Raw genomic sequence first — 16,017 nt, 5'->3', positions numbered from 1 at the left:
TGTAAAGAATGTTGTGATAAACATGAGGATGCATGTATTTTTTCAAGTTAATGTTTTCATTATCTCAGGTAAGTAACTGGAAGTGAAGTTGCTGGATTATATGTAGTTCTGTTTAATTTTTTGAGGAATCTCCACATTGTTTTCAATAGTGGCTGTATTGATTTATGTTACTAACAATAAGCATTCCCTTTTCTCCACATCTTAGCCAGCATTTCTTGTCTTTTTGATAATAGCTATTTTGGCAGAGGAGCCTGGTGGGCTACAGTTGATGGAATCACAAAGAACTGTGACTGAAGCGACTCATTCTGAGAGGTGTGAGGTGGTTTTGAGTTGTAATTTCCTGATGATTAGTGATGTTGAGCATCTTCTTATGTACTCATTGTCTGTCTCTGTCGTCTTTGGAAAATATATCTGTTCAGATCTTCTGCCCATTTTTTAATTCGATTGTTTGTGCTGCTGCTCAGAGTGCATGCTTAAGGGGCAAGCCCTTCAGTTACGAATGGGGTTAGCGGGGCTCCAGCCTCCTTGCAGAGTGATGGATCAGGTTTCATGGGGGAAATGGTCTGACAGGACACCTGTCCTTGCATGTTGGCTGGTGTGTTTGAGAAATCCACTAGAGGAATGCTTTTGCAGCTTTAATCCTCTTACCTTCCCCCAGACCCCTCTATTGCATCCTCTCTGTATGTATTCTTCTAGCTATTTTATAACTTGTCTGCACTAATCAAATGCCACTAGGCCCACTCTTGTTCCTCAGCTCTCAGCAGGTCAAAAACCTTGGTGTTTGGGGGCATTTCTGAGTTTACAGACCTTATTTATTAGTCCCAGAACTTTGTGCTTTTTGAGAAAGTCCACAACACCTTAGGCTCCGTACAGAACCCTGCCCAGTTCTCTGCTCTCAATTTCTTAATGGAACATGTATCTTCTGATAAGTCACTTTATAGGAGCTCTGGATACACAGATGACAGGTATCTGTTCAGACACAATCATGTAACGTGCTCTGAGCTGCTTCTTCACATTCACAGGGTACATCATAATTTATCATATGTATGTAGATTTATTTTGGGGTTCTCTATTCTGTTCCATTGATCTTTATGACTGTTTTTATGACAATACTATATTTTGATTACTATAGCTTTACAGAATAGTTTGAAATCAGGTAGTTATGATGCCTCCAGCTTTGACTTCTTTCTCAAGATTGCTTTGGCTATTTAGGATCTGTTATGGTTCCAGTCAGATGTGTCCTTGATTTAATTTTGGTAAGCACATTTTTCCCCCCTAGGGAACTTGTTTCTTGTTGTCTGTAATTTTCAGAATATTCTTAATGTCACAAGATCTATAGAGATTTTTCCCTCTTATTTTTTTATATTGGTTATTTTCCTCCTCCCTCTTGCTAGAAGTTTGTCAGTATTTCCAAGGAACTTTTCACTATATTGATTTTATTTTATTTTTTTTCATTAAGTTATGTTCTTTTATTATGATCCTATACCTACTGTGGGCTTCCCTGGTAGCTCACCTGATAAAGAATCTGCCTGCAATGTAGGAGACCCTGATTTGATTCCTGGGTTGGGAAGATCTGCTGGAGAAGGGATAGGCTACCCACTCCAGTATTCTTGGGCTTCCCTGGTGGCTCAGCTGGTGAAGAATCTGCAGTGCAGGAGACATAGGTTTGATCCCTGTGTTGGGAAGATCCCCTGGAGAAGGGAACGTGTACCCAGTCCAGTATTCTGGCCTGGAGAATTCCGTAGACTATTCTATGGGGTGGCCAAGACACAGCTGAGCAACTTTCACTTTCATACCTTGCTGGCGACGGAATGAAACAGCAACACTGCAGAGTGGTTTTAATCTTTATATTTTAACACTTGCTTCTTACAGCTACTTTATTTTATATCCCTAGCACAACAAGCTACAGGGCAAGCTGCCAAGCACTATGATTCAGAGACTATACAGTGCGCAGGCGCAGGGCGATATAACCTTTACCTTGACTTATTTACTGCAGCTAAGACTGTGTTTTGGGGAACTTCCTTATCAACTTAGAATCCGTTTTGTCCCAGGGTCTGTTCCTTTTGAGGAATCAGAGAAACATCCTTGTGTGCAAGAAATGTTCTTTTCCCACGGGAACAAACAGGATTCTTAGCTGAACATCTCGTTTGCAAGAATGTTCAGCCCTGGTTGAGAGTCTCGTTTGCAAGCACTTCTCAACCTTCCTTAAACCTAGTTCCCTACACTGGGCAGAACATCTCGTTTGCAAGAATGTTTAGCCCTGGTTGAGAGTCTCGTTTGCAAGCACTTCTCAACCTTCTTTATACCTTGTTCCCTACAATACCTACTGTATTAGGGTTTATTTTCTAATTTCATGAGATGGATACTTACATTAGTTATTAATCTTAATATGCGTCTTTATGTGCACTTCACTTCGCAAGGATGATATCTGAGCTGTGAAATCCCCCTCCTCTTCTGTGTCCTCTCCTAGGGGCATGAGTCCTGACCTGATTGCTTCTCCTCCCTACCTGACTCCTTGTGGATCTCTTTTGCAGCCTTGGTTGCAGAAGACCTTTCGATTAGTTTCTAGTTTATTTTCAGTGAGAACTGATCCACATATAGGTGTTTTTTCGATGTGTTTATGGCACGCATTGAGCCCAGTGTTGTCCTACTCTGCATGTTGTTCTCTTCTAGAAATACTAATTTCTTAGGCAGTCAGTTCAGTTGCTCAGTTGTGTCCAACTCTTTGAGACCCCATGGACTGCAGCATGCCAGGTTTCCCTGTCCATCACCAACTTCTGGAGCTTGCTCTTAATTTCTAAACACATGGAATTTTTACTTTTAAATTATTGATGAAGTGAACGAAGTGTTAGTCGCTCAGTCTTGTCTCACTCTTTGCAACCCTATGGACTGTAACCTACCAGGCTCCTTTGTCCATAGAATTCTCCAAGCAAGAATACTGGAGTAGGTAGTCACTCCCTTCTCCAGGGGATCTTTCTGACCCAGGGATCAAACCTGGGTCTCCCACATTGCAAGCAGATTCTTTGCCATCTGAGTTTAATTGCATTTTACTTTAGCTCTATTATTTTAATCTTTTGAAATTGAGGCAAATTTTATAAATATTCTTCATGTACTTATAAATATTCTCCATGTTCTTTATAAATATTCTTCATGTGATACTGTTTGTAGCCTGTTCTACAATTTCTATGCAGTTTCTGCTTATGTCTATTAACTCAGAATTTTATATAGTTAAATTATCTATATCACTTTGATTTTTTTATTTGCTGGTTACTGAGAGACTTTAAAAAATCTTTATTTTTTTCCCTCGTGGTTCTGTCGTTGTTTGATTTATACATTTTGAAGTCATGATATTAGTGAAAGTGAAAGTGTTAGTTGCTCAGTCCTGTCTGACTCTTTTCAACTCCATGGACTGTAGCCCGCCAGGCTCCTCTGTCCATGGCATTCTCCAGGCAAGAATACTGGACTGGGTTGTCATTCCTTTCTCCACGGGATCTTCCCAACCCAGGGATTGAACCTGGGTCTTAAGCATTGCAGGCAGATTCTTCACCATCTGAGCCAACAGGGAAGCCTATTAGGTATCTACAAATTTAACTCATCAATTTCCTGATAAATTAAACCTTTTATTATGAAGTGAATTTTTCATCTCTATTATTTGTTTTATGTGTGTCTTTCTGTGAACAGTTGGATTTTAAAAATATCCAATCTGATCATCTTTGCCTTTTAGCTGAAGCATGTAATTAATTTATAAGTAATATAATTATATAATAGAGATTATATAATTTACATATAATTATATAATTTCTATTAATTATATAAAGTTATAATTTGGATCAAATCTACCATCTTATTTTGCGCTTTTTAACCCTTATTTTCTTTATTTTTCTTTCCTTATTTGTCTTATTTTGGATTGTTTTTCCTTAAATAATCATTCTATTTTTCCTTTTGCTTGTTTGGAAGTTATACAGTTATTTCTATTCTTTTAATAGATACTTTACATTTTAACATATGTCCATAACTTCTGAAAGTTTAATGTTAATTCTTTACCCAAGACAATGAATGCAAACACCTTAGAAATCTTCCCTCTACCTTCCTTCTGGAATGATATTCTATTGCTGTGTATTTTAAAAATAATCTTTTAAGATATATACATATATATGTATAAATTTTTTACAATTGTAGTGATTTACAACATGAGTTTCTAGTGTACAGCACAGTGGTTCAGTTATTTTTTTTCAGATTCTTTTCCGTTATAATTTACTGCAAGATAATAGATTTGGTGGTGCCATAACAGTAGGACCTTGTTTGTCTATTTTATACATAGTAGTTTGTATCTGGTAATCCTAAACTCCTGATTTATCTCCCCCTTCCCCCTTTGGTAACCATAAATTTGTTTTCTATGTCTGTGAGTCTGTTTCTGATTTGTACATTAGTTCCTTTGTATAATTTTTTTTAGATTCTGCATATAAGCAATATCATATGATATTTGTCTGACTTACTTCACTTATGATGATGATCTCTAGATACACCTACTGCTGCTGAGTCACTTCAGTCGTGTCCGACTCTGTGCGACCCCATAGACGGCAGCTCACCAGGCTCCCCCGTCCCTGGGATTCTCCAGGCAAGAACACTGGAGTGGTTTGCCATTTCCTTCTCCAGTACATGAAAGTGAAAAGTGAAAGTGAAGTCGCTCAGTTGTATCTGACTCTTAGTGACCCCATGGACTGCAGCCCACCAGGCTCCTCCATCCATGGGATTTTCCAGGCAAGAGTACTGGAGTGGGGTGCCATTGCCTTCTCCCTAGATCCATCTATGTTGCTGCAAATGGCATTATTTCATTCTTTTTAATGGCTGAGTAATATTCCATTGTATGTATATCACATCTTCTTTATCCATCCCTCTGTTGATGGACATTTAGGTTGCTTCCATGTCTTGGCTATTGTAAATAGTGCTGCTATGAGTATTAGGGTGCATGTATCTTTTTGAATTGGAATTTTCTCCAGATATATGCACAGGTGTGGAATTACTAGATCATACAGTAACTCTATTTTTAGTTTTTTAAGGAATACCTATATTATTCTCCAAACTGGCTGCACCAATCTACATCCCCAGCAATAGTTGTAGGAGGATTTGGTTTTTAAGACTTGTATTTTTTAAATCTCACAAGATATATTCAATTAACCATTACTAAGAATCACCCACATATTGACCACTTTCTTTGCTATTTATTCCTTCTTGCATTTGGGAATTTTTCCTCTTATTTGCAGGTCTGCTATTTGCAAGCTCTCTAACTTTTTCTGGAAATTTTTCTTATAGTATTAAAGGATATTTTTGTTGGCATAGAATTCTAGATGGCAGTAATTTTCTTTCAGCTCACTCAAGATGCCATTCCAGTGCTTTCTAACTTCAGTTACTTCTACTACCTGTTGGTGTGATTGTCACTCTTTTGAAAGTAATTCGTCCTTTTTTGGCAGTGTTTAGGATTTTCTGTTTTTCAGTTCAGTTCAGTTCAGTCACTCAGTCGTGTCTGACTCTCTGCGACCCCATGAATCACAGCACGCCAGGCCTCCCTGTCCGTCACCAAATCCCAGAGTTCACTCAGACTCACGTCCGTTGAGTCGGTGATGCCATCCAGCCATCTCATCCTCTGTTGTCCCCTTCTCCTCCTGTCCCCAGTCCTTCCCAGCATCAGAGTCTTTTCCAATGAGTCAACTCTTCTGTTTTTAGTGTTCTGCAATTTTGTTTTGATGTATATAGGTGCTTGAATCTATGGGTTTGTAACTTGTATCAATTCTGGGGGGAAAATGGAATCAATTTGTCTTGAAATAATTGCTTTTGTTTTTTTCCCTTTCAGATGTGATCAAGTGTGTTAGAATTTCTTAATCTTATTCTCTAAATGTCTTGCCCTATCTTCTGTATCTTCTAACTTAAAAAAAACTAAGTCATATTTTATAGATTTCTTCTCATCTGTTTTCTACTGACTAGTTATTTATTCAGTTATCAGTATTAAAGTCACCCTGGTGGCTCAGAGGGTAAAGCATCTTTCTACAATGTGGGAGACTTGGGTTCAATCCCTGGGTCGGGAAGATCCCCTGGAGAAGGAAATGGCAATCCATTCCAGTACTATTGCCTGGAAAATCTCATGGACAGAGGAGCCTGGTAGGTCCATGGGGTTGCAAAGAGTTGGATATGACTGAGCGACTTCACTTTCTTTCACCATATTAATTTCAACTTCTGTATTTTTAGTTCTTGAAGTTTGGATTATTTTTCATATCTGTTTTGTTAGTTTTAATAGATAAAACTGTTTCCTGCAGATATTTTAAGATTTTCTCTTGTAACTTTAGACATGGTAGGCATTAATTGTTTTTTTGGCTATGTCTGATCATTTCAACATCTAAAATCTTGATGGATTTTTAAAATTTTGTTGACTCATTCCTGATGTTTTATTTCTAATACATCTGGTTATTTTATTTTCATGAATATGGATTTACCATATCTTCACTGAAAGAATAAATGAATACCCTTTTCCTTTCTTGAAAAAATTCTATTCTGAGGAGAAAAGTGTGAAAGGATATACATCAACTTCTCAGCATTCATTATACCTGTTCAGGGTGAGGGAGAGAAGTATAGAAGTTAACTTTGATTTCATTTGTGGCAATATATATGTTACTTTTCTGATTTGACTCATAAAACACAGCTCCTTTGAGGCTCTTATAGCTTGGCTACATCACATTCTCTCTTTTTATACTGCTGTTATCTTCTGACCACCTGGTCAAATCTGCCCCCTTTAAAATTTTAAGACTATGGTTATCTTTCTCTTCATCCAAAGTGTAACCAATTGTCCTGAATGATGTTAACACCATGTGCCTAGTTGATCAAGTCACATCAGCCTCTTGATCTTTTCATTTCCCATGACCTTTACAGTTTATCCACACACTCAGAGCCATCCACTGGGCACGATGACCACCTGTTGATTAGTTTACTAGAGCTTCCATAACAAAATAACCACAGTCTGTGTGGCTTAGAGAGCAGAAACTGATTTTGTCATGATTGTTTAGGTTAGAAGCTTAAGATCAAGGTGCTAACAGTTTAGACTTCTTCTGAGGCCTCTCTCCTTGGCTTGCAGATGGCCACCCTCTCACTCTGTCCTCACGTGGTTGTCCCCCTGTATCCTAATCTCCCCTTCTTATAAGGACACTGGTCCTACTAGATTAGGGCCCACTCTATAGACCCTTTCTCCAAATACAGTCACATTCTGCATATGAATTTGTGGGGACACGATTTCAACCACAAAATCTCATAAGAGCTCAGCTTTAAAAGTCAACTGTTCAGATAAGATGGTTGGATGGCATCACCAGCACAATGGACATGAGTTTGAGCAAGCTCTGGAAGATGGTGAAGAACAGGGAAACCTGGCATTCTGCAGTCCATGAGGTTGCAAAGAGTCAGATACAACTGAGCGACTGAATAATAAACAATTCAGATAGCTCATATTCTGACCTCAGCCTCTCTCATGTCCAACCTGTTCACTTGGCTACTTCTGCTCCACTTGTTCTCTGAAGGCTCCTCTTGTTCCTTCACCATTTGTTTTCCCTCACCTATTAGTCCAACTTGTCTAAAAGTGAAGTCACTCAGTCGTGTTCAACTCTTCGCAACCCCATGGACTGTAGCTTGCCAGGCTCTTCCAGCCATGGGATTTTCCAGGCAAGAGTACTGGAGTGGGTTGCCATTTCCTTCTCCAGAGGATCTTCCCAACCCAGGGCTTGAATCCGGGTCTACCGCATTATAGGCAGATGCTTTACCGTCTGAGCCACCAGGGAAGTCTTAAGACTGTTATCTTAAGTTCCTTCTATATCTGGCTTAAATGTCATGATTCTTTCTATCAATAATGTTCAGTAACACTCTTCCAATGACTTGAGCTCCTTTCTCTTTTTTTCATACATTTCTGGCAAAAACCCACCCCTGACTGTTCCCAGTTGATCTATGTTTGCCTACAGTGATTACCAAGGGCAGTTAGAGATAGTCATGCAACAGGAAAGATTAGCTTCTTCATGATTTAGTGACTCAAATGGCCTCAACACAGTTCATAGTAGGGCTTAGAGATTCTATGATGTTGTTCTTGCCAACTCTCTTTCACCCACAATGATCATTTAAAAACTCCTCCTCTCCCCAAAGCTTCAAATCTCCCACTTGCTCACTCACTCTCATTCTCAGCATCACTTACTTCACCAAACAAGTAGGAGACCTATGCCAGGAACTCCTTCACCTTCCCACTACCAAATGTAAAATCCTATTACTTCTGCAGGTACCTGTCCCCCCACCCCACCCTTTTTTTTCTTACAGTAGAGGTGCTATGTGTCTTCCTGCTTGAGGCCAATTCTCCCTTGTGACCTTGGGAATCTACTCCCACTGTTTTCAACATTTCACACTGTTTTTTCTTTTCTGTCATATAAATTTAACCCCACCTGTTTAATGAGTTACTTCCATTAATATTGAAATATATTCAAGCCCTCTTACTTGTTCAGAAAAAATTCCTTGTCCTCATGTCCTCTTCTAGTCACTGCCGCATCTTTCTCCTTCCATTTTCCTCCTGGGGATTGGTTATACCCATGAGCTGCATTTCCTTACATCCTACTTCTTCCTTCACAGGCTCTTACAAATTTGTTATCTCATAATCCCACCAGGTTAACACTTCCAGAGATACCAATGTATCCATTTAACAGTTTTAGTTCTTATCTTTCTTGCTCTCTTAGCCTCAGTTGACCTTGTTGATCTTCATTTCCTCTTTGAAATACCATCTCCCTTTGACTTTTTGGGACATTATGCTCTCCTAGTTTCTTCTCCAACATCTTGTCACTTCTTCGCAGCTTTCATTCAGGCATTATGTGTTGCTTCCCCGAGGCTCTGTCCCAGTCTCTCTTCTCATTTCTGTTCTCTTGACCTTAGTGATACCACCAAGGCCACAACTTTCTTAAAAGCCCATATGTGCCACAGGATATTTGCACATGGTGTATTCTTTACATAGCATATTCCCTCAAGCCCTCCCCCAAGTCATTATGGAAAGAATCTTCTACTCATCCTTCACATCGAGACTTAGGTACCGCCTTCTCAGGAAACCTTTTACAACCTCCTTGTGGTACCTCTGCAACACTAGTTGCAGTTATAATTTACATTTATTTACATGATTTGTTAAGTGACAAGCTTTCCCATTGGAGGTAAGCTCCATAATGGCAGAGACAATTCCTATTTTTATTATAATTTTACCTCTAGCACTTTATAAAATTCTGGGTACATAGTAGGTACGTAATAAAGAAGTATGGAATAAAATAACTGAAAGGATAAACATTTTGAATAATGTATCTATGGAGTATCAAGATGGGAATTTCCCACATGTGGTTAAATACATGATTTTGAAACTCAGGAGAGAGGTCTGGACTAGAGAGATGAATTCAGAGTCTTAATTGCTTGTGAGTGGTAATGAAGCCATGATGGCTACAAGATTTCTCAGGGAATGTTTATGGAGAGAAAGAAAAAGAGGGGAAAGAACAAGAATCTTGGGACATTCACATTAAATGAATTCAAGCAGAGGATGATTCATCAAAGGAGGCAGAGGTTGTATATGCTGTCCACATAGTGCAGATTTTCCTTGGAAATCCTAATTTTAATATTCTGCCCTTTCAGCTGACATATTTCACAACCTAATTTTTGGCTCAGAAAAGAGGGCATCTATAAAACAAATATAAATCTAATTTTAACACTTGGTTTATTAATTAATAATGATATAATTGTATTAATGTGTATAGTGATTGATAAGATTGACTTAGTTCCTCACTGTGATTATTGCTGGTAGTAGTATCCTTTTAAAATAGCTAGTATACATAGCAATTACAGTTTTTATGATTTTAAAATTATAGTTTAAAATATTTTTGAACTATGTTTCTAAAAGCTTGCCTAAATGTAAATGATCTGTTTAATCTTTGTTTTTTAGCCTGAAAGTACTTTGCTGATTATTTGTGAGGATGGCTATGTTCTTGAAGCTCCGTTTCCAGCTATAAAGGAGGACAAGGAGGACCGTGATGTAGTTTCCTATGAAATCAAAGACATGTGTTTAAAATATTTCCATTTCACAAGTGTCAAATCTAAGATTCTGGTATGAAATATCCTTGAAGCATTGTCTTCTAATTATTTTCTTTCTTATGATATAAAACAGCCCGTGTTAAGTGCTAGGAAAATATGAAGAAGTTGATACAAACTTTTAATTTAAGGAGCTTATCTGGTAGAAAGCAGCTAACTGTATTAGAAGGAGGTAATAAATAGATACTAAAATCACAGTGCAAAGAAAAGAATTTTAGGGGCATGCAGAGGAAAGAATATATGGTTCTGATGGAAGGATGAGAGGAGGTCAAGGATGACTTCATTGAGCAGACATTTAGTATTTAATGAAAGGGAAGGATTTTGAGAGGTTAAAAATGGAAAGACAATAAAAGCTGGGACAACATCCTGAGGGAAGGCAGAATTGCAAGAGTTTTGTTGTTTTCAAGAAATGAAGACTGGGCCATGAAACAGAGGGATGCAGTTTGTAGAGGAGTTTGACAGGAGTCTGTGACCACCACAAAGGACCCCTTAAATTCTAGCCAAGATGTTTTATTTCTTAGGCCACTGGAATAAATTGTTAAAAGGGTTTTTTTTTTTGTATTTTTAAATTTAATTTTTAGTTGGAGGATAATTACAATATTGTGATGGTTTCTCCCATACATCAGCTATAGGTATACATATGTCCCCTCCCTCTAGGACCTCCCTCCCACTTCCCTCCCCATCCCACCTCTCTAGGTTGTCACAGAACATGGGCACAGGCTGTCTATTTTACATAAAGGACAGACCAAGGGATGCCAAGGGAACATTTCATGCAAAGATGGGCTCGATAAAGGACCAAAATGGTAGGGACCTGACAGAAGCAGAAGAGATTAAGAAGAGGTTGCAAGAATACACAGAAGAACTGTACAAAAAAAATATTCACGACCCAGTTAATCACAATGGTGTGATAACTTGCCTAGAGCCAGTCATCCTGGAATGCGAAGTCAAGTGGGCCTTAGGAAGCATCACTATGAACAAAGCTAGTGGAGGTGATGGAATTCCAGTTGAGCTATTTCAAATTCTGAAAGATGATGCTGTCAAAGTGCTACACTCAATATGTCAGCAAATTTGGAAAAGTCAGCAGTGGCCACAGGACTGGAAAAGGTCAGTTTTCATTCCAATCCCAAAGAAAGGCAATGCCAAAGAATGTTTAAACTGTGGCACAATTGCACTCATCTCACACGCTAGTAAAGTAATGCTCAAAATTCTCCAAGCCAGGCTTCAGCAATACATGAACCGTGAACTTCCAGATGTTCAAGCTGGTTTTAGAAAAGGCAGAGGAGCCAGAGATCAAATTGCCGACATTCACCGGATCATCAAAAAAGCAAGAGAGTTCCAGAAAAACATCTATTTCTGCTTTATTGACTATGCCAAAGCCTTTGACTATGTGGATCACAATAAACTGTGGAAAATTCTGAAAGGGATGGGAATACCAGACCACCTGACCTGCCTCTTGAGAAACCTGTATGCAGGTCAGGAAGCAACAGTTAGAACTGAACGTGGAACAACAGACTGGTTCCAAATAGGAAAAGGAATATGTCAAGGCTGTATGTGGTCACCCTGCTTATTTAACTTATATGCAGAGTACATCATGAGAAGCGCTGGGCTGGAGGAAGCACACTGGAATCAAGATTGCCGGGAGAAATATCAGTAACCTCAGATATGCAGATGACACCACCCTTATGGCAGAAAGTGAAGAGGAACTAAAAGGCTCTTGATGAAAGTGAAAGAGGAGAGTGAAAAAGTTGGCTTGAAGCTCAACATTCAGAAAACGAAGTTCATGGAATCTGATCCCATCACTTCATGGCAAATAGATGGGGAAACAGCAGAAACAGTGTCAGACTTTATTTTTCTGGGCTCCAAAATCACTGCAGATGGTGACTGCAGCCATGAAATTAAAAGATGCTTAGTCCTTGGAAGGAAAGTTATGACCAGCGTAGACAGCATATTAAAAGCAGAAACATTACTTTGCCAACAAAGGACCATCTAATCAAGGTGCTGGTTTTTCCAGTAGTCATGTATGGATTTGAGAGTTGGAGTATAAGGAAAGCTGAGCACAGAGGAATTGATGCTTTTGAACTGTGGTGTTGGAGAAGACTCTTGAGAGTCCCTTGGACTGCAAGGAGATCCAACCAGTCCATCCTAAAGGAGATCAATCCTGGGTGTTCATTGAAAGGTCTGATGTTGAAGCTGAAACTCCAGTACTTTGGCCACCTGATGTGAAGAGCTGACTCATTTGAAAAAACCCTGATGCTGGGAAAGATTGAGGGCAGGAGAAGAAGGGGACAACAGAGGCTGAGATGGTTGGATGGCATCACCAACTCAATGAATAGGCTCCAGGAGTTGGTGTTGGACAGGGAGGCCTGGCGTGCTGCAGCTCATGGGGCTGCAAAGACTCAGACACGACTGAGTGACTGAACTGAGCTGAAAGGACACAGTAGGGAAAGGAAAGGGTGGGATGATTTGAGAGAGTAGCATTGAAACATATATATTGTCAGTTTTTGAGGAGAAGATTGATATGATCGGTCATATAAATTTGGAAGTTAATTCTCCAGGGTAAACCATAAAAAGGTGAAAGATGGGAGGTCAGGATGCTAGTGTTAGGGAGCTTTTGCAATACCCAGTTGATAGAGGCTAAGGATCGGAGAAGGCAATGGCACCCCACTCCAGTACTCTTGCCTTGAAAATCCCATGGGCAGAGGAGCCTGGTAGGCTGCAGTCCACGCGATCGCACAGAGTCGAACATGACTGAAGTGACTTAGCAGTAGCAGCAGTAGCAGAGGCTAAGGATATAAATCACTTTGCCACCAATGGTAAATCACCTTCTTTTACGGACTATTTCAATCCACAGAATTCATGGTTGACAATGATAGCTATGAGAAAAATTATACTTAGCTCCTCTATTAGGAACAAAGGCAAAATAATTTCTATAAAACTGGGATCAAATTCATGTTGATGTATGAGGAAATCAAACCAATACTGTAAACCAATTATCAATCAATCTAAATAAATATTATAAAGAAAACAAAAAAACCAGGATCAGTGAGAGTTAAGCAGAAAGTCATTTCAAAGATTTTAAAAATTTAATGGTAAAGATATATTCCCAAATTGATAATAATTAAAAAGAAATTTTATCTTAAAATTATGAAAGTATGATATCACATTTACAGGAGACTTGGAAAATACAGAACAAGGTTACATATAATTCCACCTTATATTACAATTATTTTTTAAAATAGATAAGAGTTTTATCAATATCAAACTCTCAGAAATTAATAGAATGAATATATAGGGAAGTAGAACGATACAGTAGACCTGGAAAGCACTGTGAACCAATTCAACATAATTAAGATTTATACAATTTTCACACAGTAGTAGGATACTAATTCTGTTCAAGTTCCCATAGACTATAAACTAGCAGACTCTGGAACATATCCAGGGACATAAAACAAGGTATAAAAATTTCATGGTCTAAAGGTATTGAAATCATACAAAATCTATTCTCTTACCAAACTGATAATAATTTTTAAGTGACATTATTTGTTGCATTAGAGCTATGAGTTTTCCTAGGGTTCTACCTTCTATTTTCTAATAGTGTGAATGAATGAATTACAGTTTTTTCTTAAATCCCTTCATCTCTTTTGCTAAAGAGATTAATAGAAATTGAAAGGAGAAAGAAACAAAAGGAGCTGAAGGAGAAAGAAAAGCAAGAAAGAAGGAAAAGGCTAGAAACAGAGATGGGCGAAGATGCGGAAGAGGAACTCCAGGAAGAAGAGGAGGAGGAGGAGGAGGAGGAGCCCTTACCCGAAATCTTTGTTCCTTCAACCCCCTGTCACATCCTCTGTGGATTTTACTCTGAGCCAGGAAAGTTCTGGGTTTCTTTGGTGAGTAATAATGTAATAAATTTTTATCTCAGTACTAATCCAATATATGTATTATTTTCTATCACATTCTTAATTCCTTACTCTGTGCTAAGACTTCAGTTGTCATCTACTATTGAAGGCTTGGATTTTGATAAATGAATGTGTTAGTTTTTATATCATCTTAAAATCTTTTATATGTCTATCTACTGTATCTTTTATCTATGACAATCACACATGTTTCAGAAGGTCAAAGGGAAGAAGAATCAAAGATAGAAGAGCAAAGAGCTAAGAGGTTTTCCAGGTGAGTCTGTCGTTTTAAAATTTTGAGTATGATGGCAGCACAATCCACTGGACTTGCTTACCTTTCATTACCTACAACTATGCTATGTAGCCACATGGAAATCTGGGTAAATGGCTGTTTTTATTAATAGATGATCACAGTGCCACCATCAAAGAAACTGGGACTTGGCTAATAAGGAAGCACAGAAAAATGGGAGACAGATACCTGGGAATGTTACCATAGTGTGACAAGTACATCTCCTAAATACATATTTTCTACTCTAATAAAATATTTTATTGATCTTATTGCAAAGCAAGATTTCCTTCACTATATAATAAATTTGTCACAAATTCACATAGAAATATATGTGAAAGGGGGCGGTCCTAAGATGGTGGAGGAATAGGATGGGGAGACCACTTTCTCCCCCACAAATTCATCAAAAGAATATTTGAATGCTGAGCAAATTCCACAAAACAACTTCTGAATGCTGGCAGAGGATATCAGGCACCCAGAAAGGCAGCTCATTGTCTTCTAAAGGAGGTAGGACAAAATATAAAACACAAAAAGAGAGACAAAAGAGGTAGGGATGGAGATCCATCCCAGGAAGGGAGTATAAAAAAGAGAGAAGTTTCCAAACACCAGGAAGCATTCTTACCGGTGGTCTGTGGCAAGCCCTGGAATCTCAGAGGGCAACGTAACCAGGAGGAAAAATAAATAAATAAATAATGAAAACCCACAGATTACGTGCCTAAAGGCAACTCCCAGTGGAGAAACAGCCCAAATGCTTGCTTCCACCACTAGCAAGTGGGGGCTGGACAGGGAGGCACAGGCTGCATTGCTTAGGGTAAGGACTGGGCCTGAATGCCCCAAGGGCAATCTGAGGGAACTAACTTGAGACAGCAACCCAGACTGTGGGATAGCTATCCTGCGAAAAGCCCTAACCTAGAGTATTGTGAAGTAAAATAAAGTAAAAATAAAAAATTTAAAAAAAAGAAGTAAAAGAGTCAATATATAATGAAAATGCAACAAATGAGATAAAAAACACTCAGGAGGGAACCAACAGTAGAAATATGGAGGCAGAAGATAGCATACATGAGGTAGAAGATAGAATGGTAGAAATAAATGAAGTAGAGAGGAAAAAGAAAAAAGAATTAAAAGAAATGAGGACAACCTCAGAGACCTCTGGGGCAATGTTAAACACCCCAACATTCGAATCATAGCAGTCCCAGAAGAAGAAGACAAAAAGAAAGACCATGAGAAAATACTTGAGGAGATAATAGTTGAAAACTTCCCTAAAATGGGGAAGGAAATAGTCACCCAAGTCCAAGAAACCCAGAGAGTCCCAAACAGGATAAACCCAAGGCGAAACACCCCAAGACACATATTAATCAAATTAACAAAGATCAAACACAAAGAACAAATATGAAAAGCAGCAAGGGAAAAACAACAAATAACACACAAGGGGATTCCCATAAGGATAACAGCTGATCTTTCAATAGAAACCCCTTAGCACAGAAGGGAATGGCAGGACATACTTACAGTGATGAAAGAGAAAAACCTACAGCCCAGATTACTGTACTCAGCAAGGATCTCATTCAAATATGAAGGAGAAATGAAAAGCTTTACAGACAAGCAAAAGCTGAGAGAATTCAGCACCACCAAACCAGCTCTCCAACAAGTGCTAAAGGATATTCTCTAGACAGGAAACACAAAAAGGGTGTATAAACTCAAACCCCAAACAAT

General features: G+C 38.6%; 1 protein-coding gene across 1 annotated transcript in view; it reads left to right on the top strand.

Annotated features, from left to right (window-relative positions):
* Positions 1–16,017, top strand: part of CFAP44 (cilia and flagella associated protein 44) — a 126,466-nt gene that overhangs the window by 33,139 nt on the left and 77,310 nt on the right. Inside the window, exons 15-16 of the mRNA XM_052647342.1 lie at positions 9,986–10,147; positions 13,782–14,015. Coding sequence (XP_052503302.1) covers positions 9,986–10,147; positions 13,782–14,015 — 396 coding nt within the window. The remainder of the gene's footprint in view (positions 1–9,985; positions 10,148–13,781; positions 14,016–16,017) is intronic.

This window comes from Budorcas taxicolor, chromosome 1 (genome assembly GCF_023091745.1).
Source record: "Budorcas taxicolor isolate Tak-1 chromosome 1, Takin1.1, whole genome shotgun sequence".
NCBI lineage: Eukaryota > Metazoa > Chordata > Mammalia > Artiodactyla > Bovidae > Budorcas > Budorcas taxicolor.
This window is presented reverse-complemented; position numbering and strand designations above follow the sequence as displayed.